Source organism: Bos mutus, chromosome 9, assembly GCF_027580195.1.
Source record: "Bos mutus isolate GX-2022 chromosome 9, NWIPB_WYAK_1.1, whole genome shotgun sequence".
Taxonomy (NCBI): domain Eukaryota; kingdom Metazoa; phylum Chordata; class Mammalia; order Artiodactyla; family Bovidae; genus Bos; species Bos mutus.
The window spans coordinates 32,554,207-32,580,393 of record NC_091625.1 but is presented as its reverse complement, the minus strand read 5'-3'; the positions used below and the strand labels follow the sequence as shown (position 1 = coordinate 32,580,393).

The 26,187-nt window shown below is 35.6% G+C and overlaps 1 protein-coding gene across 3 annotated transcripts in view; it reads right to left on the bottom strand.

The window, feature by feature from the left end:
* CEP85L (centrosomal protein 85 like) overlaps positions 1–26,187 on the bottom strand; it is a 147,946-nt gene that overhangs the window by 16,709 nt on the left and 105,050 nt on the right. For 2 of the 3 annotated variants that reach the window (XM_070376364.1, XM_070376366.1), the window contains exons 5-11: positions 26,026–26,143; positions 20,489–20,668; positions 16,653–16,805; positions 14,413–14,567; positions 10,805–10,922; positions 9,741–9,791; positions 1,007–1,111 (exon numbers count right to left, since the gene is read on the bottom strand). In XM_070376364.1, coding sequence (XP_070232465.1) covers positions 1,007–1,111; positions 9,741–9,791; positions 10,805–10,922; positions 14,413–14,567; positions 16,653–16,805; positions 20,489–20,668; positions 26,026–26,143 — 880 coding nt within the window. The remainder of the gene's footprint in view (positions 1–1,006; positions 1,112–9,740; positions 9,792–10,804; positions 10,923–14,412; positions 14,568–16,652; positions 16,806–20,488; positions 20,669–26,025; positions 26,144–26,187) is intronic. The other variant, XM_070376365.1, reaches the window with a different exon arrangement.

Sequence of the window (26,187 nt, the reverse complement as noted above, 5' to 3'; positions counted from 1 at the left end):
GCCTGAGTATCAAGCCCACAGATCTGCTGATTGCAGAGGCTAGTGTTACAGCGGGAAGAATCAGTCTGTCACCACCTTAGTCCAGTGAGATTGGTATTTGTGACACTTACAGTGGGATAAGCAAACACATATAATTTGACGATGTGAAAAATACCTACAAAGTATTCATGCCAAAAAATGTTTGCAATGAGTCTAATATCCTTAGCTTTAACTTCTAGCTTATAAGAAATACAGGGGGTAGAGAACAAGATAAATGACACCATGAGGAAGCAATCAGACAAATCCAGGTATAACAAATCTGAGTCTATGACAAAAGGCTTGATTCTGTTAAGGAGAAGAAAAGAACTTTAGGTTTAAAAAGCAAAATAAAACACAACACATGGTCTTGATTGATACTGGTTTTAACATTTGGGGAAGAAAGGCAGGAATTTTTCTAAGATAGATATTACCAAACATCAAGGAAAATTCTTATTCTTATATGGTGGGACAGTGCTGAAATGGTACTGTCCCTAATTTTTGGAGATGTATTTCTAACTATTTAGAGGAAAATGTCACGATGACAGCTCAAAAACTAAAATAAGTACTTTTTACATAACATGTCGTTAAATACAAGCCAAATATTAACATTTCATCTCATAATTAAATGAAGAAAGTGATCTGTTCCATAGATGATGTGTCTACATTTTACCTTCCTTAAGGATTTTCAAGCATAACTTCATTTATATTCAATTTATGCATCATTTTATGACTTGGGATCTAATCTCTATGTAACAGCTGACTTTGCTGTAGTTAAGTGTATGAAATTGTTTCTAAGACAATACAAAACTAAAAGTTTGTCTTTTTATTATAATCTTATTAAGAAACCTAATGAATTTAATTATCTGGCACAACAAAATCAAGTCTTCAATTAAAAAATGATTTACAAGTATGTACAAAACAGGCATTTCCTGTAACTTAAATAGGTACTGAATCATCCTTGAAAGCAATCTGAATTTCTTCTACTCACATCAAGCAATGTTCTTAATCTCTGAAGGTTTCTTTCTTTCTTCTCCAGCTCTTCCATCATCTTTTGAGTAGTCAATTTTTCTTTAGAAAGTTTCCCTTGCATAGACTACAATAAAGAGAATTTGAAAGCAAAGCATGTTAATGCTTAAAGCATAATACAATTAGGTAGGCAACCAGGAATACTGGCTCTGAACACTTTAGATGTCCTGACTTCCCCAATCCCTTGGAAAATGAGGCCTCCACTTCTCAATTAAGTCATACTACTTCTAGAGTGGATAGAAGGAAAGAAAAGTATCATCTTTTCCAAGACTAGGAAGGAAAAGTATCATCTTTACCAAGTAAGTTTTAATTCTTGGTAAAACATATTAAATTAAAGGTGCAGTTTAACGCTATATTACAAACAGTTTTTATTTTACTGATTCTCATTTATATACTGGGAGTGTATTAGCAAATCTATACTTGAAAAATTGAGCAGGAAAAAATCCGCCTGCAATGCAGGAGATATGGGTTCGATCCCTGGGTTGGAAAGATCCGCTGGAGGAGGAAATGACAACCCATTCCAGTATTCTTTCCTAAAAAATCCCAAGGACTGAGGAGCTTGGCAGGCTATAGTCCCTGGGGTGTCAAAGAGTCAGAAATGACTGAAGCAACTATGCATGGCACAGCATACTTGAAAAAAAAAAAAATCCTTTTCTTATGATTAATAAGCTACAAGATGATAAGATCATAAGACTATCCCTGTTTTCTATTATTTGAAACACAGGTAAACATTCCTCTTGGTATACAGTATTCCAAGCAGTGAATATAATGTTGAATTCAAGCCAAAGGTCTACTATAGGGCTTAGATAAACTAATCTCTCTCTTAACTCCATTATAAAATTATAAATTAAACAGACATGACACTATTGTGAGAAAATCTTGAGTATATCAAAGCAGAATACAGGATATTTTAAGAGCTCTTGGGTTATTTCAGCTTATAAATCTGATTTTCAGCAACATACCACAGAAGAACTTGTTATAAACCTTGTACTTATCAGTGACTTTTTTCTATCAACTTTTCTCCTTTTAAACCACAAGATCAATAAATATGTCTAGAGAAGAGATTTCGTTTTTTTTTCCCTTCAGGTCTGTATTTAGTCTCAACACTAAAAATACTTCAGAATGTTGACCACCTAATTAGCACACAACCTACTTTTTCCCCCTCACATTATCTCTGGGTGGAATAAGAGAGGATGGTAGTCACCACTGGTGAGATAAGACTCTAAATATAAAATGGTTTTCTTAGTAACAGTACCTAACCTTTTTGCTTTTTTATTTCATTTGTCTGCTAAACTCTGTAAAAATATTATATTTAATAACTCAAAAGTTGGATACAAATGAATCAAGCTCTATAACAAGTACATTTTATTTCAAGGAAAAACTTGCTTTATATTCCACAAAAATGAGCTCCACAGCATAAAGTCACATGGGCTATTTGAGAATATATATTTTTGGGTACTGAAATTCCTTTGTAACTACACTTGACTGAATCAAAATCCATTTGATTGCATGATATGTTGGGATTTATCTACCTAGCCAAAAACTGATACTTACTGGCATGACAAAATTATTTGGCTGGAATCCAGAATTTATCCAAAATTTTCTTAAGATTTATGACTTTATTTTATTAATACTGTAAATAAAGGCATCACAAATAAACTACTCTAAATCTCATTTTAACAATGAAAACTGAACCCAAAACAGGTATTTTCATAACAGTGTAAAATAATTCTTTGAAAGACTACAGTTTTTTATTTTTAGCATGTTGAATGTGACTGATAATCAGCTAGTAAATCTGATTAATGTGTCACCACATAAACCTAAATTTAAACCAGTGAAGAAAGAGGCAATTTTCTTCACCAGAATGAATGAGAAATGTCTGGCACTAGTGCTGTTTGTCACCAGAAGGAAAACTGAATTTGGGAACAATATTAATATCAAGCTTAACATGTTGGTTGGGTTCAAAGGCACTAGCTAGGTGGTCCTTGAACAGAGGAAAGAGTTCACAGATACATTTATTCTAATAAGACCAAATGCTGTACTACTTATAGGATAATATTAGGTGTGAGCGCTATAGCTGGCTAACAGTTAACATTTCAGCTAAAAGATTACTTCTCTATTCCAAACTACATGAAAAAGCACATGTTTAAGAAAAAAGCAAGGGCAGGGGCATTTCAGCTAAGCTTAGAATAGAATTACTAAAGTTAAAAATAAATTAATTTTTAAATGTCTACAATTTCTCTTTAAATTTCTTGTTTAATAATGATTTAAGTCTAAGTTACTAACCTAAACAGGTATGTATCACAATCATTCTTGGAGTTGAATGTGGTTTTAAACTCATTTGTTATTAATATTTTGATTTAAATATCCAGAAATGCTAACCATTTTTTTCCCCCTTAAATACAGAGAGCCCAAATGAAGAAAAACCAAATGTGCCTTACTCAACGTATTCTACATACTTCACAAACCTAATTTAGGACACAATATTTTAAAAGAATCTTATATTAGCAGTTTTGTTATATAAACACACACAAGTAACCAACCTCACCTCACCCCATCCCACACACAAAAGAGCATCACAAATACATTTCTTCATATAATCATTCATTTAGCAAAAATATATCCACATCAGTGAACAAAACAATCAAAAACACTTGGTCCTTGTGGAACTTGTACTAGGAGGAAAAAGGCCAAAGAATATAAACATAATAAATATGTAAGTTATGTAGTATCACATATTAGAATTTGCCCAGTGCTTTGGAGAACAGAGTGTGGTGATGGAGGCAGGGTGGAATGTCAAATCCGAAAGAATAAGGGCTCATGGAGAGGATGACATCTGAGCACAGTCCTGAAGGAGGTGAGAGACTGTGTCCCTTAGGTAACTAGAGAGTATGTTTCAGTTGTGTAAAGGTTCTGAGGCAGACAGGTGTCTCTTCTGTGTGAGAAATAGCAAAGAGAGCTAGGATGACAGAAAATAGTAAGAGATAAAGTCATGATAAAGCTTTTGAAATAAATGTATCAGGGGGAAAAAAAGGCATTTTATTCCTCTCAAGGAGCTAATAATGCCACCATATAGTAGAGTGTAATGTACTAAAAGATTTCACTTTGGGGACAAAATTGCCAAATTGCACTTCGAGGCAACTAAGTATAAGGTGCTTTCCACAGGAGATTAGTTTCCCAACGTGCTCCAGCTTAACTCTTTTTCATTCCAGCTGCTGGTGCTGCTGCTAAGTCACTTCAGTCGTGTCCAACTCTGTGTGACCCCATAGACGGCAGCCCACCAGGCTCCCCTGTCCCTGGGATTCTCCAGGCAAGAACATTGGAGTGGGTTGCCATTTCCTTCTCCAATGCGTTAAAGCGAAAAGTGAAAGGGAAGTCGCTCAGTCGTGTCCGACTCTTCGCAACCCCATGGGCTGCAGCCTACCAGGCTCCTCCGTCCATGGGATTTTCCAGGCCAAGAGTACCGGAGTGGGGTGCCATTGCCTTCTCCGTTTCATTCCAGGAAAACCCCTTAAAACAATTCTCTCCCCTAAGGCTTATCTTAATATAAGGAACAAATCAGACTAACATTTTTTTTTTTCACTTTGAAGTAGCCAGGATTAATGCCCAAGGCACAAACTCTGAGGTCAGACAGACATGACTTAGAATCTCAGCTGAAACTTTGGGCACACCTTTCAAAATCTAAGCAACTTCATGTATAAAAATATGCTCTTTCTTACTTTGTACGATTACTGTTGAAGTCTAGGGATAGTAAACATAAACCAGAAAGAACCATTCCTATAACGTATAATATCATCACCCAGAACCATCACTGACACCTCTTCATTTGGCAACAGAGGTTCCATTTCTCACTTTGGCCTAAGTGTGGACAAATATTAAATCACTTTCCCTCATTCTTCCATATTGATAAAAGAATTTTCAAAGTATTTTAAAACTAAGCAATAAATGATATGCAAGCCCCATAAAAATCACATTTCTTAAGGTTCCTATTTAATAATAATTAAAGACAGTGTCCAGCTCAAATTCCTTTCTTAACTATCATCTTGCTACCTGATATAACATTACAAGCCATCTGCCTGAGAGTTCTGCTTTTAGCATGATGACATGAAGAGCTACTCAGAACTAGTCCCCAAGGAAACTAGTGAAAAATCATGTAAGTGCATAAATCCTTTTAATGAGAACACATTTTAATGTGTTAGAAAAAAACAAGTAAGCCTTTTTACTTTGTATGTCCTCTGCCAAAAGATTATAATGGTAACATAAAATGGTAAGATTTCACTGGAAACAAAGTTACATGGGTGAAATGTACTTTTGAGAAGTAAATAGGAAGGAAGGTAATAATTCCCAAAGAAGAACTCATTCACACTCAAGGACTGTAGCCAGGTTTATGGAAATGATGGTAAACATTCTACTGCAAAATGTCTTTTCTATTGTACACTGACAGAAGAAGAACCTTTTAAGAGGAGAAGCCAGTTTAGCTACACTGGTTTTGTGGATAAAAGGAAAGGCAGTATTTCTAAAGGATCAACTAGTAATCAAGGTATTCACACCAGTTAACAATATTACCTTGACAGCTGAACAAAACAGATACATCTGCGTTTTTATAGCACTGAATTCAATTTCAAAATTAGTATACACTTTTACATGAAGTAAAACCTTTTCTATATTCAACAACAAATACATTATAATCGGTAGAAGACTGAGTTCTCCCCAAACTTCAAAGCTGTGAATCAATAAACTTGTCACTGACCTAAATCAGTATTTATCTGACTTCTGATACACAGCACCGAAGAATTGATGCTTTTGAAATGTGGTGTTGGAGAAGACTCTTGAGAGTCCCTTGGACTGCAAGGACATCCAACCAATCAATCATAAAGGAAATCTGTCCTGAATATTCATTGGAAGGACTGATGCTGAAGCTGAAACTCCAGTACCTTGGCCACCTGATGTGAAGAACTGACTCACTGGAAAAGACCCTGATGCTGGCAAAGATTGAAGGCAGGAGGAGAAGGGGACAACAGAGGATGAGATGGTTGAATGGCATTACCGACTTGATGGACAAACTCGATGGAGTTTGAGCAAGCTCCGGGAGTTGGGGATGGACAGGGAGGCCTGGCATGCTGCAGTCCATGGGGTCATAAAGAGTCACCCATGACTGAGGGACTGAACTGAACTGAACACATCTTATAGTATAATATAGTATAGTAAAGTCACTCAGTCGTGTCCGACTCTTTGTGACCCCACGGACTGTAGCCCACCAGGCTCCTCTGTTCATGGGATTCTCCAGCCAAGAACACTGGAGTGGGTTGCCGTTTCCTTCTCCAGGGGATCTTCCCAACCCAGGGATTGAACTCAGGTCCTCCCACATTGCAGGCAGATGCTTCACCGCCTGAATCACCAGGGAAGCCCTAAATTATGGTATGTGCTCATTATAAAATGTTTTATTTAAAAAGAATGAAGTAGTTTTGAATTTACTGACATGAAATGATCAGTATATATTATTAGATGAAAAAAAATGTACAGCACAAAACAATATTTATTATATTATCTCGCTATTTAAATACAAACATATAAAGAATCACATTTAAGTGAATGCATAGGAAAATGTCTACAAAGATACAATTTTGTAACTAGTTATCTCTGGAGTGAAGAGTAGAACAGGATAGGGAGGATGACACTTTTGTATTACTTGGACTTTTAAATAACAAGAATGTCATTTTTACCTTAAAGGGAATAGTTAAAAAATGGAAAGAGACTATTAATATTATGTACTGGAGAGCTAAGAAAAACTAGTAACACAGAAGCATCTTATCTGACTTAGAGAATGTTTCAACTACATAGACAACCGTGTTAGAACTGACTTTCAGAGGATGCTAATGACTATTATATTTCTATGAATAATTACCATTAGTGAGTAACCTCACTCCAAACAATGACTTCACTGGCTCCTAATAAATCAAACTCTACAGACAGATTATATATTAGGGTCCAATCCCTGGAAATGAGTTTTATATCACCAAAAACTATTAAAGTTGATCAAAAGTAAAATAAATGTATGTTTCAAAGATGTTTTTTAGATATTTAAATATTCCTTTGAAGGGATTTTTCTGCAGTATTCTTAAAAAATATATCCATGGGCCTAAGAACTGGGCCTAAGAACTCCTTTTTCTGCTAAATTTTCCTGTAGTAAGCATAGGCATTTTTCACTGCTTCAAGAACTTCAAAATCTTCTAGGATTTTCTATCTTGACAATATTCACTTCCAAGATAATATTCACCAATGCCTGTGAAAGTACCAGAATAAAGAAAGCCGAGAATAGGGCATGATCATAATAGCAGAATTTTGCTAGTTATTATGGCGTTTTAGGGTTAGCAAGAGAGTAAAAATAGAAAGATCACCTGAGTTTAAAACTTAACCTCTATTAAAAACAATTTTTTTTCCTAGATAGAAAGACTTATTGTGCTAACACACACACACACACACACACACACACACACACACAGAAGCGGTAGGGAGAGGAAGTAATCCAAAAGGACACATGAGTCAAACGAAAGAGCTGCCAATGCCCCAAACTGGAACAATTTGAGCAACAAAGTACAATAGTATTAAATCATAACCCAAGGTATAAAACATAGCCATGAATCCATACTGATGTACATAAACGTGGCAAAAGAGACAAACTTCCCATTATAAAAGAACTACAAGGACTTCCCTGGTGGTACAGTGGGTAAGAATCTGCCTGCCAACGCAGGGAACACAGATGCAATCCCTGGTCAGGGAAGATCCCACATGCTGCGGAGCAACTAACCCCACATACCACCACTACTAAGCCCTCCCTCTAGAATCCTCGAGCCACAACTACAGAAGCCCAGGAGCTTAGAGCCCATGCTCTGCAATAAGAGAAGCCACTGCAGTGAAAAGCCCAAGCATCACAACCAAGAGCAGGCCCTGCTTGCTGCAACTAGAGAAAGCCTGCACACAGCAACCAAGATCCAGAGTAACCAAACATAAATATTTTTAAATGACTATAAAAGGTTTTCAATGCCAAAGGACAAAGCTGACCTTAATTTGCATTGAGATCATTTTTATTAGATTTACTTCTTGGAAAATGTTACCAAATAAAATAGAAATTCCTTTCACTGTTGTCCGTGATAAGTTAGATAATGGCTGAGGAAACCAACCGTTTCTCGATTTGAATGGCTTATAGAACAACTGGTTTCTCGATTTGAATGGCTTATAGAACAACTGAAGGAATACACATTAAAAAGTATAACCTCTGTGAATCAATCCAGTAAGTCCACATACTTGCTGAACTGGACTAGTATTTGATCACACTGATAGATCACTTAACATGGTCAAAAGACAAAGCAGACTGTCCATAAATTCTGATGTTCAAACCACTTATGTAATTCTTTTTTATCTCCAGCTTTGAGAATACTCCTATCAGGAGATATAAAAATAAAAATGTATTCAGCATAACTTGTCCAATGGTTTCCTATCACCTGAAGAATAAAACACGAAGACGTAATATCCCCTTGTGTGATCTGGCCCCGGGCTACTTTCTCCCACTGGTCAGCTCTCGCTGGGTCTCACAAGCAGGGCTCTCCACACCAGCTGCCTTCCTGTTCGTCAGGGAGCACACTCAGGGCACTGGCTGCTCTCTCTGCCTGGAATGTTCTTCCCCTGGTTAACTCCCTGCAAATCTATGTCCAAATGTGACTTACTAGGGGAAAACTTCATGGACACTGTATCTAATGCAACATGATCTGTCATTGCCCTCTGTGTTTTTTTTTAATAATTTATTTTTTAATTTTTTTTTTTAATAATAGCACATATTTCTTCTTGGAGCTTCCCTGGTGGCTCAGTTGGTAAAGAATCTGCCTGCAACACGGGAGACGTGGGTTTGAACCCTGGGTTGGAAGATCCCCTGGAGAAGGGAACAGCTACCCACTCCAGTATTCTGGCCTGGAGAACTCCATGGACTGGATAGTCCACGGGGTCACAAAGAGTCGGACACGACTGAGAGACTTCCACTTCACTTCTCTACTTGGCATTATACTTCCATTTCTCCAACTCACCCCACTAAAATGGCCAGGGACTTGCTGATGAACCTCTGGTGCTAAGAACAGTACCTGGCATATATGCAGGGGCTCAGTAAATATTGGGCAAATCAATAAAAGAATGAAAATCCACTTAATCTACAAATTTTGGTTTGTAATATGGGTCAGACACCCTAAGCTCTAGACAGTAGGTGATCTACAGTAGTCTCCACACTATGAAGAAAATAAGTAGGAGGAACAGACACAAATATGCAGTGTTATACTTTGATAACACAGAAAACAACATATAGAATTAGTAGGAGGGGTGGGTTCTTGCCCAGTCACAATGAACTAAAAACAGTCCGTTGTCTTTAAATAGCACATCACTGATGGTCTTACTCAAATGTGTTCTCAGTAGTAGAGACAGACTACAGCCAGTTGAAAAGAGGCAAGGTAAGGAACAGAGAACAATTTTTTGAAGAAATGATTTACCAAGAATCATTTTCATTCTAAAAAACTGAAAAGATTAATATTAAAGAATTTATAATGTCATCTCCAGTGTTATTAATATTTTTACACAAAACATATATGCTTTTATATTTTTAGATATGTAATTGAGCATACAGCTTGATTAAAAATGTACAAAATATTCCTTACCTGAATTTCCAAAATCATTCTGTCAATCTCATCTTGTTGGCTATCTATTATCTAGAACACAGGAAATATATCAGTCTGAATCAAATTTTTTTTTCATTTCTTTTTTAGAACTACTAAATTTCAAGAAAACAAAAGCACACAGAATCATGAATTTTTTTTTTAAAAATCAAAATGTGATTTTTTTTACAGAAGTATTTATACAAAGTATCCTTTAAATAGCCATATGATTTAGATCACACGTAAACAAAACTGCGAATGCCTTACTCTAGTTCTTGATAAACCTTTAATCTTTACATTTTATAAAAACAAATTTGAGGAACTTCCCTGATGGTCCAGTGGCTAAAACTCTGTGCTCCCAATGCAAGGGAGCCGGTTTTGATCCCTGGTCAGGGAATTAGATAGCACCCCAACCAAGAGTTTGATGCCACACCTAAGGATCCTGTGAGCCACAAATAAGACCTGGCACAACCAAATAAATAAATATTTAAAAAAATAGGAAGTTTGAAACAGATTTTGAATAATTTAGGAAAGAAAAAGATATCCTTTTGTTTTTGCTAAGAAATAACATAACTTCTTTAGTTTGGATTTAATTTACAGTTACTTAAATTGCTATTTTCTTTCCTAATAAAGACATTCAAACTAAAAATTCTATAAAAGCTGCTACTGCTGCTGCTGCTGCTGCTAAGTCGCTTCAGTCGTGTCCGACTCTGTGCGACCCCATAGACGGCAGCCCACCAGGCTCCCCCGTCCCTGGGATTATCCAGGCGAGAGCACTGGAGTGGGCTGCCATTTCCTTCTCCAATGCATGAAAGTGAAAAGTGAAAGTCAAGTTGCTCAGTTGTGTCCGACTCTTAGCGACCCCATGGACTGTGTAGCCCACCAGGCTCCTTCGTCCATGGGATTTTCCAGGCAAGAGCACTGGAGTGGGGTGGCATTGCCTTCTCTGTAAAAGTTGCTAAATATTAGTAAAAATATAAATCAAATAAAGTAAATAAGGTATATATATGCACACACATATCTACAGATTTCACTGTCAAAGTTCACTATCAAAGATATGTACTGACCTTATTGGCATTTTCATTTTGTTGTCTCAGGTTATCATTTTCATTCTGAAGCTGTTTTGCATCTAACATGGGAAGGCGAATTCCATCTTCAAGGCATCTTTCTACTTTTTGCTGCAAACTGTTTTAGAGAGACATAATTGTATGAAGAAAATAAGCTCTATGTGCTGATTTTGGTAGATGACTTCAACATAAATGAAGTCTCTTCTTAGGGTCTATAATATATTTTAGGCAAGCAATAATAAAAACCTACAGAGAGTAGATGAATAAGTTTGAGTACTTATATTTCTTACAAGTAAAAAATATAATGGAGGTTGATCATCTTTTCAGAAACAGCAAATGTGAGACCAGATTCAAGACCAGATTTGCTTAGTATGTGAAATCCTTAGGCCCTAGCAAAGTCCCGCATGACCTAATCTGAGCTCCGCGATCTAAACTGTGTTCTTTCCCTCCTTCCCAAAAGGCGAGCTCCTTGATTAAGATGACTGTGGTAGGGAGCCTAAGAATATGGATGTATGTCTTTTGCCCTTCATTTTGAGTTCAGCAGCAGTTTGTTTGTAAAGATATCTGTTACTTAAATCAGCAGAATTACATTTCTCCTTCATGAGTGAAAGCAACAATCCAGTCCCTTTTTATAATAATCTGCATTTCTATCAACAGCTTTTTTAAATTTCCTTCAGCATTCTTATTAACTTCATTCTGAACCTGGGATGTAGTAGACTGGAAAGGTCAGTTTCATTGTTTATTCCTTTAGGGAATTCTCTTGATCTTTTAATTGGGAGTGGTTCCTTTGCTTCTGCATTTTACTTATACTTCTCTAACTGTACGAGTTTAGGAGAAACAGTTACCTAAAGGTCTTGAAGGGCTGTTTTGTGGGAGTATCTCTGTGAAGTCTGTTTGAATATAATTTTTTTGATGCAAGGGCTGTTTTTAGTATGGATTCCTACCATGTCTTTCCTCAGTGTGTGTTGGCCCAACAGGTATGATCGGTGTGGTGGTGACCAGAATCTGTACTGGATGTTGAGTGGGGCCTCCTCTTTGAAAAGCAATAATCTTATACATTTATTATGTGACATAGCAATTCCTCATGCTATGCTTGGCACAGAATTGCATTTATGAGGAAACAATAAAAGGAAGCCCCTCTGGTATATTAAGAAAAAAAGATAAGGGCAGGGGGGTAGGTGTTAGCTTTGAGAAAGGAAGAGTAGTATTTAGGTTAAAAGAAACAACGACCCAAAACAAAACAAAACAGCAAGACACCTAGAAATAGTTTTACTTTAGCATGTAGTCATAGTTAAGAGTTGCAGCCTACTAAAAGAAACAGAATTCCTTTAATGTGGATTTTTATATTTTCACTATTTTCCTCTTTCAACTAGTATGGCTGTCATGTTTTGTCTCCCCTTCCATATGCCTCATAAAGAAATGCCATATCTAGCCTGTGGACAAAGAATTGACAGTCAGAAATAGTACAATGAGGTATTCGGATGTGTTCATAAATAATGGCACCAGAGAAGTTTTTACATATTATAAATATACTGTACGGCTTTGTAATATACTGTTACTTGTCATAAAAGTATCTGCTTTTTCAGTCTAAGAGTGAAAAAATATGTTATTTCTATCTCAGAATGTTTTTGTCCCAATTCAGTGTTAAGGTACTATTTCTATGTATTTATTACAAACATTTCAAGAAAAATAAATTACATCAAAACTGTTAAGGCTTATCATTAAGAAGAAAACAAAAGAGTCAGTGATGTGGAAGGAAAAATGTACTCTGTCATGTAAAAATAGCAAAAAGTATTCCTTCACGTACACATTCTCATTTTGTTTATGTTATGAAGCATGCTCATTTAGAAAAGTGATACATCTCTTGAACAGCAAAGGTACCAACTACTGCGTAACTGTGAATCCCTTCCACATATTTTACTTAAGATTTTCATTTCCAAGTGAAAAACGTTTGCCTCATTTTTAAATCCCAAAAGCTCTTACATATTCACAAAGCAGGAAACTTGGAAATAGAATATAAAAACAGATCAATGTAATGATATAATTTATAGTCACATAATACATCTTAAATTCTTCTGAAACTTAAGGAATACTAACTACATCATATAGTTGAGGAAACTGAAATAACATTCCTACCCCCAAAGTCAGGTGACACTATAGGCATACAAGTACTGAACAATTTTAGAACACCTTCTCTGGTCCTTTACGTTTGTTAGAAATCAAGAGAAATTTCCTGGGATGATGTCATCTCAGGATCAAGATACTGAAGATATGGAAAATGAATTCTGAAATGCACTAAACTAAATCTTTCCAAATCAAGAATACCAAGCTCAATGTTCTCCAAAAGCATAATGAAAGAGAAAATCAAAATAAAAGAGAAGGTATAAAATCATATCAAATATGTAAAAACACACAATGGAACAAAACAAACATTCAAATTATTTTCAGGTGTTCCTAGTTCTACTCATAAAAACACAGCTTGAGTTTAAGACTGTAACACTATAAAACAGAACAAATGCATTATCCCTTGGCCTTTTGTCGTAAGATTAAAGAAAGATATGTGGTTGAATTAACAGAGGTCAGGAAGCTGTTTTGAGACTAGAGAATAGGATATAAGGAGTGGAGTAATAAAAAGAAATTTAAGATCAAGAAAGCAGAAAACAGGAGAAAAATAAAGGTAGAGTCAAAGGTGTATGGATTCTTTTGAAGCTGAGATTAGAGACACTGACGACTGAATTGTCCTAGAAATCAGAGGTTTTCTGCACTGAAATCCAAGGGGAAAATGTAGATGAGACATATTTAAGACTTAGAAAATAGTAGTAAAGCAATATTAACATAGAATTATCTGAAGGATTTTGACTAAAAAAGTTTGGTTGAGTTATACATAATTGATAGAAGCATTAAGAGTGTCTTTCTCAAATTCAGTTTTTTGTTGCTTTGTTGTTTTCCTCTTTAAGATAGTTTTACTACTAACAGTTGATCATCTATTAAGGTTTTTTAAGTTCTAAAAAACAGAGTATATGTAGATGAATATACTGCCTCGTTCTCTAGGTTTTTCAGAAATCTAATATCAATTTTCATTTACATTAACAAAATATGCAAGCAAATAATATGCACTGCAGTTCTAACTATATTAAATCAGAAGAGTCCTGTGAGGCAAGAGAATGTGAGAAAACTTGGAAGGTGCCTGGCAAAGAGCCACAGCTGTTACTCTGTGGTCAGGTGAAATGGGACCAGTTACTGGGACCAGTTACTCGGACGGTCCCATTAAGAGGTGCAGTCCGGCTGCCCTGCTTTTTGTTATTTAGAATTTTTACTTTTTCTTTGACAAAGCCATGAGATAAAGGGTTTGTGTTAATGCTTCCTGTTTTCAACTGGTGTCTTTTTTAATATTCTCATCTAAAATCGTCTAAAACCAAGATGTCAGTACACTGGATCAAATAAACTGCAACTGAGACAATCTGTTTCGATGACATAATACTTTTGGTTATCAACAGTACATCTTTAAGAAAAATAGTAGAGCACCAATTATAAATTAATGCATTTTAAGTGAAAATGCTCTTTGAAAAATAAAGAATAATATAAAAGGATTACTGAGGGTTTCTTACCTCTGAACTGTAGTTACCAACTCCTTTTCTTTCTTTTTCTGGCATATTAGCTGTGCCTCTTTTTCTTGATACTGTTTTTTGAACTCTTCAAGCTTTTTTTCCACATCTATCAAAGTCTCTTGCAAACTCTTGTTTTTTTCTTCTAGAACTTGAAGCTAAAGAGAAATTTTTTAAAGTTCATAACACAAAGAATATTAAATGTGTTCCTACTAGAAATCGATACCAGGCTCTCAAGAGTTAGTGGACTGATTGTTAAAATCACACTATCTTCATCTCATGTAAAGCACTTAACACTTTATCTCTTTCTTTGCATAAAGGGAGCCTAGAGAATGGGATTATGAAGAGGAGAATACAGTCAGAAATTTCTGGAAGCCGTAGAGAGAAAGGTGAATAATCTCAGCTTGGGGGTATAATTCTATTTTTAATTGTGGCAAAATATATGTAACATAAAATCTACCATCTTAATAACCATTTTTAAGTGTACAATTCAGTAGAGTTCAGTACATTCACATTGTCGTAAACTAATCACCAGAATTCTTTTCATCTTGCAAAATAAACTTTCTATCCATTAACAACTCTCCATCTACATCTCCCCTCAACCCCTGGTAATCACCCTTTGACTTTCTGTCTTTGTATCTCTATGAATTTGATTACTTTAGGTACCTCATACCTATTTTTCTCTGATTCATTTATCTTTAATCTATTTATCTTTGTGATTGGCTTATTTTACTTAGCAAATCTCCATAGGTTCACCCATGTTGTAGTATGTGTAAGAAAGTTGTTTCTTTTTAAGGCTATAATGTATGTATACATCACAGTTTGAACATCCATTCGTCCACTGATGGACACTTGAGCTGCCTCTACATTCTGGGTATTGGAAATAACGCTGTTATGAACACACATTGTGAATGAACATCTGTTTGAGACTCTGCTTTCCATTATTTTTAGTATACATCCAGAAGCGGAATTAATGGAGCATATAATAATTCTGTTTTTAATATTTTTGAGGACTGCCATATGGTTTACAATAGCGGCTGCCACCATACTACATTCCCACCAACAGTGCACGAGGAATTAGAATTTCTCCACATCACCACCAATGCTTGTTACTTTCTGTTTTTTGAGTATTAGCCATCCTAATGGGTATAATGTGGTATGAACACACATTTTACAATCTACGGTCCTGTGTGTTCCTGCTCAAACCCTTGTGGATCCTTCTTTAGTTCCTTCATGATATCACCCTCTCTTAGTTTTACAACTTATAAATTAATGTAAACAGAGAATGTGCTATAGGTCTAAAGTCTACAGAATGATACACCATGGATTAGATCAACGATTCTCACCCCTCCACTCCCTGCAGCAGACACTTGGAAAAGTCTGTAGACATTTTTGGTTTAGAGGGAAGGGAAGGAGCAGTGCCACTGGCATCCGGTAGATAGAGGCCAGAAATGTTGTTAAGCGTCCTTTAACGCCCAGGATAGAGTCAAACAACAAAATACTACTTGCCCTCAAGTACCAATAGCATGGAGACTGAAAATCCCATGATCAGAAAGACTTTGAGAAAAGACTTAAGAGTAGGTTTAGATATTAGCAAATGTCCACAACACATTTAACACATTACAGATTTGGACTACTCCGAATCTGTAGCATTTACAAATAAGGCCTCAAGAGGAAAGGCCTCTCCAGAGTTGGTAAAAGGACTTTGGATGAGATATTGCTAAGAAAGGAAAACAGTCAGGAGTCAGAGGAGTGAATGGAGGTCATAGATTAAAGTATAAGGAAGAATTTATGGAAAGATTAAGAAGAATGATGAAAACAAGACAAGTATCTAGAAAGATAGTCCAAAAGGGTCTTGTTAAGCCTCGGTGGCTCCCAGAGAATACTGGGAAAAGTCAGAACTGAGGAGCATGTGGTGTGTGCATGGAGTGGGGTGTCAGTGGCTTAGAAACTATAGAGTAGAACAGTGAGAGAGTTAAGACACAGGTTCATTGGCAGGAAACCACGTATTAATTAAGAACAAGAAAGAGCTATTCATGCTTAAATGAACAAAGTTTCTAATTAAAGTTAATCCTAAAAACAGCAATTAAGCACACAGATTTAACTTACAATTAGCCAAATATACAACCCAAAATTTTAATACAAAATGAATGAAAAACTATAAATTTCAGATGTCAAAAGAGTCAATTCAAAAAAGAATATGTTTTCTGCCATTTAAAGATCAGCATTTTATTTCACATTACCTGTAGACTCTGACTCTGCACATCATCAAGAGTTGGAAGATCAGCCAGATACTTTTCCAAGGTCTCAATTCTTCTCTGCTTTTCTTTATTCTGTTCAGACTCCTTCTGGCATTTCTTCTTCAAGCTACTTATGTATCTATCTCTGGTTTTAAGCTAAAGAAAAAGATTAAGAATCTTTAGTGGTTTCGTGTCAAAAAATAATACTATTATTGTTATTATATAAACATCCTAATCTTAGGCATCACTGAATTCTCCATCAGTTTCAGATATAGCTAACATCACTTCCAACTTACGTATGAGTTACCTTATTTCATAAATTCTAAGATTCACATTTTTGCAAATTCTCATATCACTGAAATTAAGAGTTTGGGAATTTTTATTTGCTTTACAAATGATGATGTCCTATAAACTGCAGTCAGCCAGGCTGCATGAATGATACAGTTTTTACTGTGTGTATATGTGCAAATTTAGTCAAGACTATTCATATGTCATTTCAACAGTATTATGTACAAGTTGAAATAGTGCTAAGTTTAAATGACATTTAAAATACTTTTGAAATGTTACATTATAGTTTGGCATTGAAAAACCAATTTATTTTGGCATTGTTTCTGTCTTGGTACCCAGAAAAACAGAAACAGTTTCAGGGCATAATTCTGAAATCAGTTAAGCAAGTATTCATCTCTGGAATGATGATTTTAATTTATTTCTTGCAAAGTTATGTGCAATGTTTTATGTGAATTAAGAAAAGGAGATATCTATAAGTAATTAAAGCTGTTTTGTTACTTACAAAGGAATTGCTTATCGTGTACTAAATAAAGCAATGCAATCAAAGCCAGGACACTTATCAAAATGATCAAATACTTAAGAACAAATAATGGGACTAGTGAGAGTAACCCATAGCTCAAGCAAGACTGTTGCTAAAGCACTGTGTCAAACTGAACTTGCAGCGTATTTTCCTTCCAAAAATTATATAAAATAAAAACGTACCTTATCATTAATGCCACCCTAGCACTGATGAAATACGTTAACTGAACACCTACTAGAGAACATATACAATTCATAATACTAGTAAATCCCAATTTGTACAGGTTGAACCTCAGATTTTTATGCGCTATTTGTTTTTGCCTTTCCACCTGAAATATACAAATCTTTAGATTCTGTAGAGATACTACTGCTACAACTCTTTCATACTCAAGGTCAATTAAAAACAAAGCATATACAAATAGTTGCCTAAAAAGTAAACTCTAGACTATGTTTGCTTTAAATTGCCTGTCTTTCAGACATTTAATATTATTTCACAAGCTTACAGGGTTCTAAAATAACTTTATAGCCTTTTCTCATATTCACTATGGAAATAAGTAGTAATTAGTAGTATAATGGATTACTCTTCCAAATTTTATAAAAGCTAATGCTTGGCCACAATCTAGTTTCTTTTGTGCTTTATCTAATTTCTTTCAGGTCCAATGTATAACAACTTTTATTAAAACAATTTCAATTAGAAAAACATCACATCCTATTTCATCTATTTATTCCATTAATAAAATTAGGAGCCACTTAGTTCTTTGGGTAAGGAGCAACACTGGTAAAATAGACAAATCCTACTATGTGCTGGGGCTTTCTTAGGACTAAAATCAAGGTACTGGTGTGACAATTTAACTTGTTCTCTATCAGAACTTACAGATGTTGGCACTGGTTGTGACCTGAAAAGACCACACAATCCTGTTTTTGCCTTAGCAAATGACCCTGTAAGTTACATAAGTAAACAGTCTACTTTTACTGCATGCTCCCTAATTCACACTTGATTGTTTAACTGTCTTAAATGTGACATTATTGTGACCTCAGACAGGAGCCACTAGAATAATTTAGTCATGTTGTCTTCTACCATGCAAAGGCATCCTAGGTAACTTCTTTTTCTCTGGTTGGTCAACTCTCTTCTTTGCTATCATGTCAGGCTTGCTGCTCTGGATCACAGATCTTGGCCAATGCTTGATCACACATTATCTCTGTTGTCTGTGACCACAAGCAGCTGACCACACATAATTATTGGATCTAGTTTTCTTGTTTTCTTTACCGTGCTGACTGATGAGTTCTCTATTTTCTGGTTTCTGTTTATTTAACTTTCAAGTTTTCTGTTTCAGATTAATAGAGGTCACTGAATTTTGAACTCCAGTGATTACCTATGGGTAAATGAATTGATGCTTTCAAACTGTTGGGGTGAAGAAGACTCTCGAGAGTCCCTTGGACTGCAAGGAGATCAAACTAGTCAATCTTAAAGGAAACCAACCATGAATATTCAAATAATTGGATAGACTGATGCTGAAGCTCCAATATTTTGGCCATCTGAGGCCAAGAGCCAACTCACTGGAAGAGACCCTGATGCTGGGACAGATTGAAGGCAGGGGGAGAAGGGGACAACAGATGAGAGGGTTGGATGGCATCACTAACTCAGTGGACATGAGTTTGAGCAAACTTCAGGAGATGGTGAAGGACAGGGAAGTCTGGCAAGCTGCAGTCCATGCAGTTACAAAGAGTCGGACATAACTTAGTGACTGAACAACAGCAACAAAAAATGAAAAGAAAAGAAAAGGGAAAGTGTTAGTCACTGAGTCATGTCTGACTCTTTGTGAGTCTATGGATTGCAGCCCGTCAGGCTCCTGTGTCCATGGAATTTTCCAGGCAAGAATACTAGAATGTGTAAATTCCCTTCTCCAGAGGATCTTCCCAACCCAGGGACTGAACCTGGGTCTCCTGCATTGCAGGCAGATTCTTTACTGTCTGAGCTACCAGGGAAGCCATCAAATGACACAATGCTAATAAATCTTTCTTATTTCAGTTATAAAAAGATAAGATTTTTCTTTCAAGAAGGTATTACACAATACTGACATCATTCCTAGAAAGCAATAGGAGAGTCCCATTTTAGAAGAAATTTACAGATTTATTTTTCTTTATTTTAAATACAATTATCAGAACAAAATAAATTAGGGAAAAAGTATTTTCCTCTAATTTTTCTATAAATTATTATTAGAACCAAGGCAGCAAACAAAGAGTTAAATTATCTTGAATTTTACTTCTAGCTTTTCAACAATTTCTATCTACCATGTAAAATGTCAAATTTTGGGGGGAAGACAAAAAATTTTAGCTCATGTGTGTGTGTGTATATACACACATGTATATCTATACTGACTCAAAAATATCAATGAGTTCCTTATCAATAGTGCCAATCTTGTCTAAAGAAAATTATGGTGACTGCCTTAAGATCACCTGAATGGGAGGTTAGTTAATAGAAGAGTAAGTTGAGTGTAACAAGAGAAATCTAAAGCCAATATAATGGAATGAGATGAAGTATGTGAAAATAATAAAGGCAGAAAGGTCAAATAAATGTACAGATACATTGTGTATATATAGGCATTTGGCTTTCACTACTTATTCTATTCAAGGGCTTCAGCTTAAATAACTTGAAGTCATGTGCTTCTGAAAGAAAGACCACTTTTATTTCATTTAGCAGTCCTTCATACCACACATGACAAAGATACAGGATCCAAAAAGGAAAAGGAGAAAAGTTATTGGTGTCAAATCTCAGCATAGGCAACTAAAAAGAGCTTTACTATTATTTAGAAAGACATAATATAATATACAATGGTGTTTTTGTTTCTCAAAAGAAAAAAAAAGGCCTGGATTTTTGTAGATAGCACAGGGTTTCTCAAAAGTTACTGTACAACTATTCACTTTAGAATAATAAACTTGGTAAGATACCTGGCATACAGTAGATAACAAAAAAAAAATCATATGCTGAAGGAATGCCCTGGGCCTTATTTAACTTTATTAAAAATACCTACCTTTTCCTCCAGTTTCTTCTTCTCTTCACTAAATTGGCTTATTCTTTGTTTGAGAAACTGATTGAGCTGTAAAACTTCTTTCTCAGTAGATGCAAGCTTTTGCTCAAGTTCCTCGTGCTGGGAATGGGATGCTGACTGGTCTGAAAATGGAGTCTGGAGGGAGGTGTTCTCATATTGTGGCTATTCAGAAAGAGAAACACACAGGCAAGGCTTTACAAGTTTACTTGTCCTGAACCAATGGAAAGACATTGGAAATGAGGGACAGAACAAAGAGCATACACAAGCCTTTAATGACAGACCTCAGCAAATCCCAGCTCTCCTGCTTCTCAGTTATGTGCCATGATCAATTCAAATTACCTACCATGGCCAAGTTACACGAAGTTTTAGCACAAGGCAGAAGCTAAATAAAAAGTAGTTATTATTTGGTTAAAAGGCATAATTAGAGTGTAAAAAGTACATTATAAAGAAGTAAAAGTTCTGGGGAAATGAAGACTAAAGAACTCTTTTCTCACAGGTGATCATTTTTAGCTAACAGGTAAATGAGACATCCTTAATAAAGTTAATACATACCAATAAATACATATCAATAAATATTAATAGAGTGTTTCCCCTAACCAGAAAGTAAGGGTCATGAAATCAGGAATTTTTGTTCATCTTAATTGTTCTTATATCCCTATTTCATAGAGCAGTGACTGAGCACAACATGAGTTAAAAAATAATTGCTAAATCAACAAATGTATTATTCTCTTCATGAGCAAGGCTTTGAGGGAGAGTCAGACAAGATCTGAATGAGAGAAGATAAAGGCAAATGATACATCTGATAAGAGGTTAATATCCAAAATACATAAAGAACTCATACAACTCAACATCAAGGGGAAAAAAAAAGAAAAAACCCAATTAAAAAATGGACAGAGGACCTGAAAAAATTTTTTCAAAGAAGACATACAGGCACATGAAAAGATGTTCAACATCACTCATTGTTGGGGAAATGCAAATCAAAGCCACAGTGAGACAGACCTCATACCTAGCAGAATGGCTATCATCAGAAAGACAACAAATAACAAGTGCTGGCCTTTCTTCTTCAATTTTTAACAAAAGGAAGAAGGGTCTTTCACATTTGGGTTTTTTCCATGCAAGCCTGTTAACTACAGGTTGAAATTTTGGTATAAGATATTGTAAGTACAAACCACTCTTTGGTTCTAGTAATTCTACTATTGAAACAACTGGGGAAGTTTGAATTTTAGGATAAAGACCTGGTTCTCATTTTCCACCTATGAGATTTGGCAATGTCTAGTTCTCAGGTCATTTTGATTGTAAGGTTATTCAAAGTTTTTAATAGGCAAACAGCATTTACTTCTCAAGAGTTGTATTTTTTATCTGTAAATTAATTTAAAAGGTATTTTATTTCAAAAATATACTTTTTAAACCTAGAATACACAGAATATTAAAAGCATAATTTCCTTTTTTAAATATACTAAGGAGTTAGGATGAACAAGTTATGGACCCCAAAAATGTGCAAATACAAAATGCTGTGCATAAAAAGTAATGTTTATAAATCCAAGGAAAACATTCCTTTGCTACTCTTCACAGAAATAGAATAAACAATCCTGAAGTTTGTGAGTATCCAGAAAAGACTCTGGACAGCCAAAGCAATACTGAGAAAAAGAACAAAACCAGAAGCATCACACTCCAGATTCCAAATTACCCTACAAATCACCGTAATAAAACTGGTACTGGCACTGACACACTGACCACTGAAACCGAACGGAGAGCCCAGAATTAGACTCTAAAATACGATGTCAGCTAGTATTCAACAGGGGCCAAGAGCACCCAGTGGGTATGGTGCTGGGAAAACTGTAGAAACACACGCAGAACAAAGAAAGTAGGCCCCTGCATCACATGACTCAAAAAATTAACATAAGACCTGATACCATAAAACTCCTCGAAGTCATCGATATTTGTCTTGGCAATGACTTTTTTCTTACATAATGCCAAAAGGACAAACAGCAAAAGCAAAAATCAACAAATGAGACTAATCAAACCAAAAAAGAAGTGCAGTAAAAGAAACAATTAACAATGAAAAGACAACCTACTGACTGGGAGAACATTCTACAAACCCCGTATCAGATAAGGGGGTTAAAATCCAAAATATATAAAAGACTCATTCAACTTAACAAAAGACAACCTGATTTAAAAATAGGCAGAAGAACTAAACAGACATATTTTCAAAGAGAAAATAAAAATGGCCAACAGACACGTGAAAAAATGCTCAACATCACATCAGGGAATGCTAATCATCAGAGAAATTCAAATCAAAATCAAAATAATATCTTACCTCCCACCTGTTAGAATGGTTATCATAAAGAAGACAAGAGATAAGTGGTGCTGGAAAGGATGTGGTGGAAAGGGGACCTTAAACATGGTTGGTGGGAGTATAAATTAGCGTGGCCATTACAGAAAACAACATGATGGTTCCTCAAAAATATAAAAAAACAAATCTACCACAGGATCCAGCAATTTCATCTCTGGATATACACCCAGAAGAAAACATGATTTCTACAAGATACATGCACTCCCATAGTTATCATAGGAGATCTAACCAGTCCATTCTGAAGGAGATCAGCCCTGGGATTTCTTTGGAAGGAATGATGCTAAAGCTGAAACTCCAGTACTTTGGTCACCTCATGCAAAGAGTTGACTCACTGGAAAAGACTCTGATGCTGGGAGGGATTGGGGGCAGGAGGAGAAGGGGACGACAGAGGATGAGATGGCTGGATGGCATCACTGACTCGATGGACGTGAGTATCAGTGAACTCTGGGAGTTGGTGATGGACAGGGAGGCCTGGCGTGCTGCGATGCATGGGGTCGCAAAGAGTCGGACACAACTGAGCGACTGATCTGAGCTGATTTACAACAGCCAAGATAAGGCCACAATCCCAACATTCATCAACGTATGAATGGGTAAAAGATGTAATATACAATGGAGTTTATTCAGCCATGAGAAAGGAGGATATCTTCACACATATACAGATCTTGGGCACATTATGCTAAATGAGATAAATCAGATAAAGAAAAGCAAGTACTGTATGATACCACTTATACGTGGAATCTAAATAAATTAAACCTGTAATAAACAGAGAGAACCTTCTTACCAGAGATCATGAGAAGGGGTGGAGCACCCACAGAGGATAAGAGTGTGGTGTTTAAGGGTAAAATTTCAACAAGCAGTAAATATGCCACAAGTAGTTAATGCACAGTATAATGAATACAGATAATAATATTGTACTATAATTATGTAATGTGATAAATACCACTAAAATAGCAATCATATTACATATAAATGTATCAAAGCAACATGCCATACACCTTAAACACACTGTGCATGTGTGCTTAGTAACTTAGTCGTGTCTGACTCTTCTGTGACCCCATGGACCGTAGCCTGCCAGGCTCCTCTATCCATGGGAATTCTCCAGGCAAGAATACTGGAGTGGGTGTCCAATCCCTTCTTCAAAGGATGTTCCAGACCCAGGGGTGAAACCCAGATCTGGGTTGCAAGTGAATTCTTTGCCCTCTGAGCCACAAGGGAAGCCCAAACTCATTCCATATTACATGTCAAATTTGTTCAATAAAATATAAAGAAAAATAAGAACTTCCTTCACTAAGGAGAATTTATTGTATTAGTTGTTACTTCTAAACCTTTGCCATTTTATTCACTCTGTATCAATCTACTGAAAAAAATTTATATATTTATTGTATCCATTTAGTATTGGAGGGGGTTCCTTGCATTCTCTTTTATTAATTGCACTTACCTTTTTTTAAAAAGATTGTTTTGATGTACACCATTGTTAAAGTGTTTACTTAATTTGTTACAACATTGCTTCTGTTCTATGTTTTTGGGGGTTTTTTTGGCCACCAGTCATGTGGGATCTTAGATCTCTGACCAGGAATTGAACCTGCATTGGAAGGTGAAGTCTTAACCACTGGACCGCCAGAGGAGTCTCACACTTATCTTTTAAAATGAATTTCTCAACAATATTTTAATTCCCCCACATAATTTAAAATTCTTATAATATTTTTAGCAACCCCATTTTCCTTCTATTTCTATCTGTCCTTGCAGACTGACTTAGAGAGCCCTCTACTGGTCTGATGCTATGTGTCAAAAAACATTTTCTTTAGCTTGCAGACAGATATTGAGTTTTATGTTTTTTGGTAATATTAATTGTATAATTCAAGTAAAACCTTTATTCAGAATAACGAAGTTATAAGGGGAAACTGCACGGTTCTATTAAAATACCCTTATCAAAGCAAATTATACTACTTAAGTAGTACAGAAATACCACTTTCAAATAACTGAACACTATTAATCTCAGTATGATAGAGACTTTTAGATGACATCACATAATAACAAGCTATTTGATGTATTAGTAACTGAAGTATGACAAACAAGCTGGAATCTCTATGTTAAGTGCCTCTGCCGCAAATAAGTCTGTTATTTGGTCTTCATTTATCATGTCCTGATTTTAATATAACAATGCCTTTAATAAAACTGCAAGTTTAAAAATATAATGGAGGAAAAAATTACACTTAAATTGATTTAATTCTAAGAATAAAGATATAAACGGAAATGACCAAATAGAAGTACGTACTACCATAAAGTATTTGCCAGTAGTATTCATGTTCAAATAAATGATGCAAAAACGTTCACAGCGGTATTATTCACTACAGATAGAATACGGAATCCAGCCAAATGTCCACTGGAAGATGAGTAGAAAAGCGAAACATGGTATGCATCCAATGGGATATTATTTGGCCTTAACAGGGAAGGAAATTCTGACACGTGCTACAATGTGGATGAACCTTGAGGATATTACGCTAAGTGAAATATGCCAGCCACAAAAAGACAAATACTACATAATTCCATTTAACATGAGATACCTGGAGTAATTAAAAATGACAGAGACAGAAAGTAGAATGGTAGTTGCCATGGGTCAGGGAGTGAAATGGGGAGTTACTGTTTAATGAGTATAGATTTTCACTTTTATAAGATTGTGCATAGTAGTCCCAAATTAGAAACAACCCAAATTTTGATAAGCAAAGATAGGATGGATAAATTATGCTGTTTCCATAAAATGGGAAATCAAGCAGCTATAAAAGCAAAGGAAAGGGATGCTGCCTAGGTAATGATATGGAAATAGTCATTGTATTTTATATAATATGAAAAAAAAAAAAAGTAGTATGTTGAATATTTTATATATTTTGATATCTTTTGTGTAGGATAAAATAAATTTATCTGTGAGTTGTAATAAATATCAACTCTGGGAGGCTACACTAGAAACTGATAATAGTAATTCCTGTTAGTGTGGGAAAAGCATGTGAACTGGACAGCTGGAAAACAGCACTGGAACGTCTTTTACTACACATATAAATATGAACCATAGGAACAGATTACTAGTCCCCAAATGTCCTAATCATACAGCTTAAGCATATGTTTGACAAGACTAGTAAAACGATAACTACAAAACCCTTTGTAATCTTACCTGTAAACCAGCCCCGGAAGAACCCTCACAGTTTACATAGTGTCCTAACATGGCATGCTGTGCTCGTAATTCATTATCCCTTATTCTTTCATGCAGGTGGGTAATTTGTTGCTTCTGCCTGCAAAACATAAGTTGGGGTCACATTACAAAAAACATACTTTT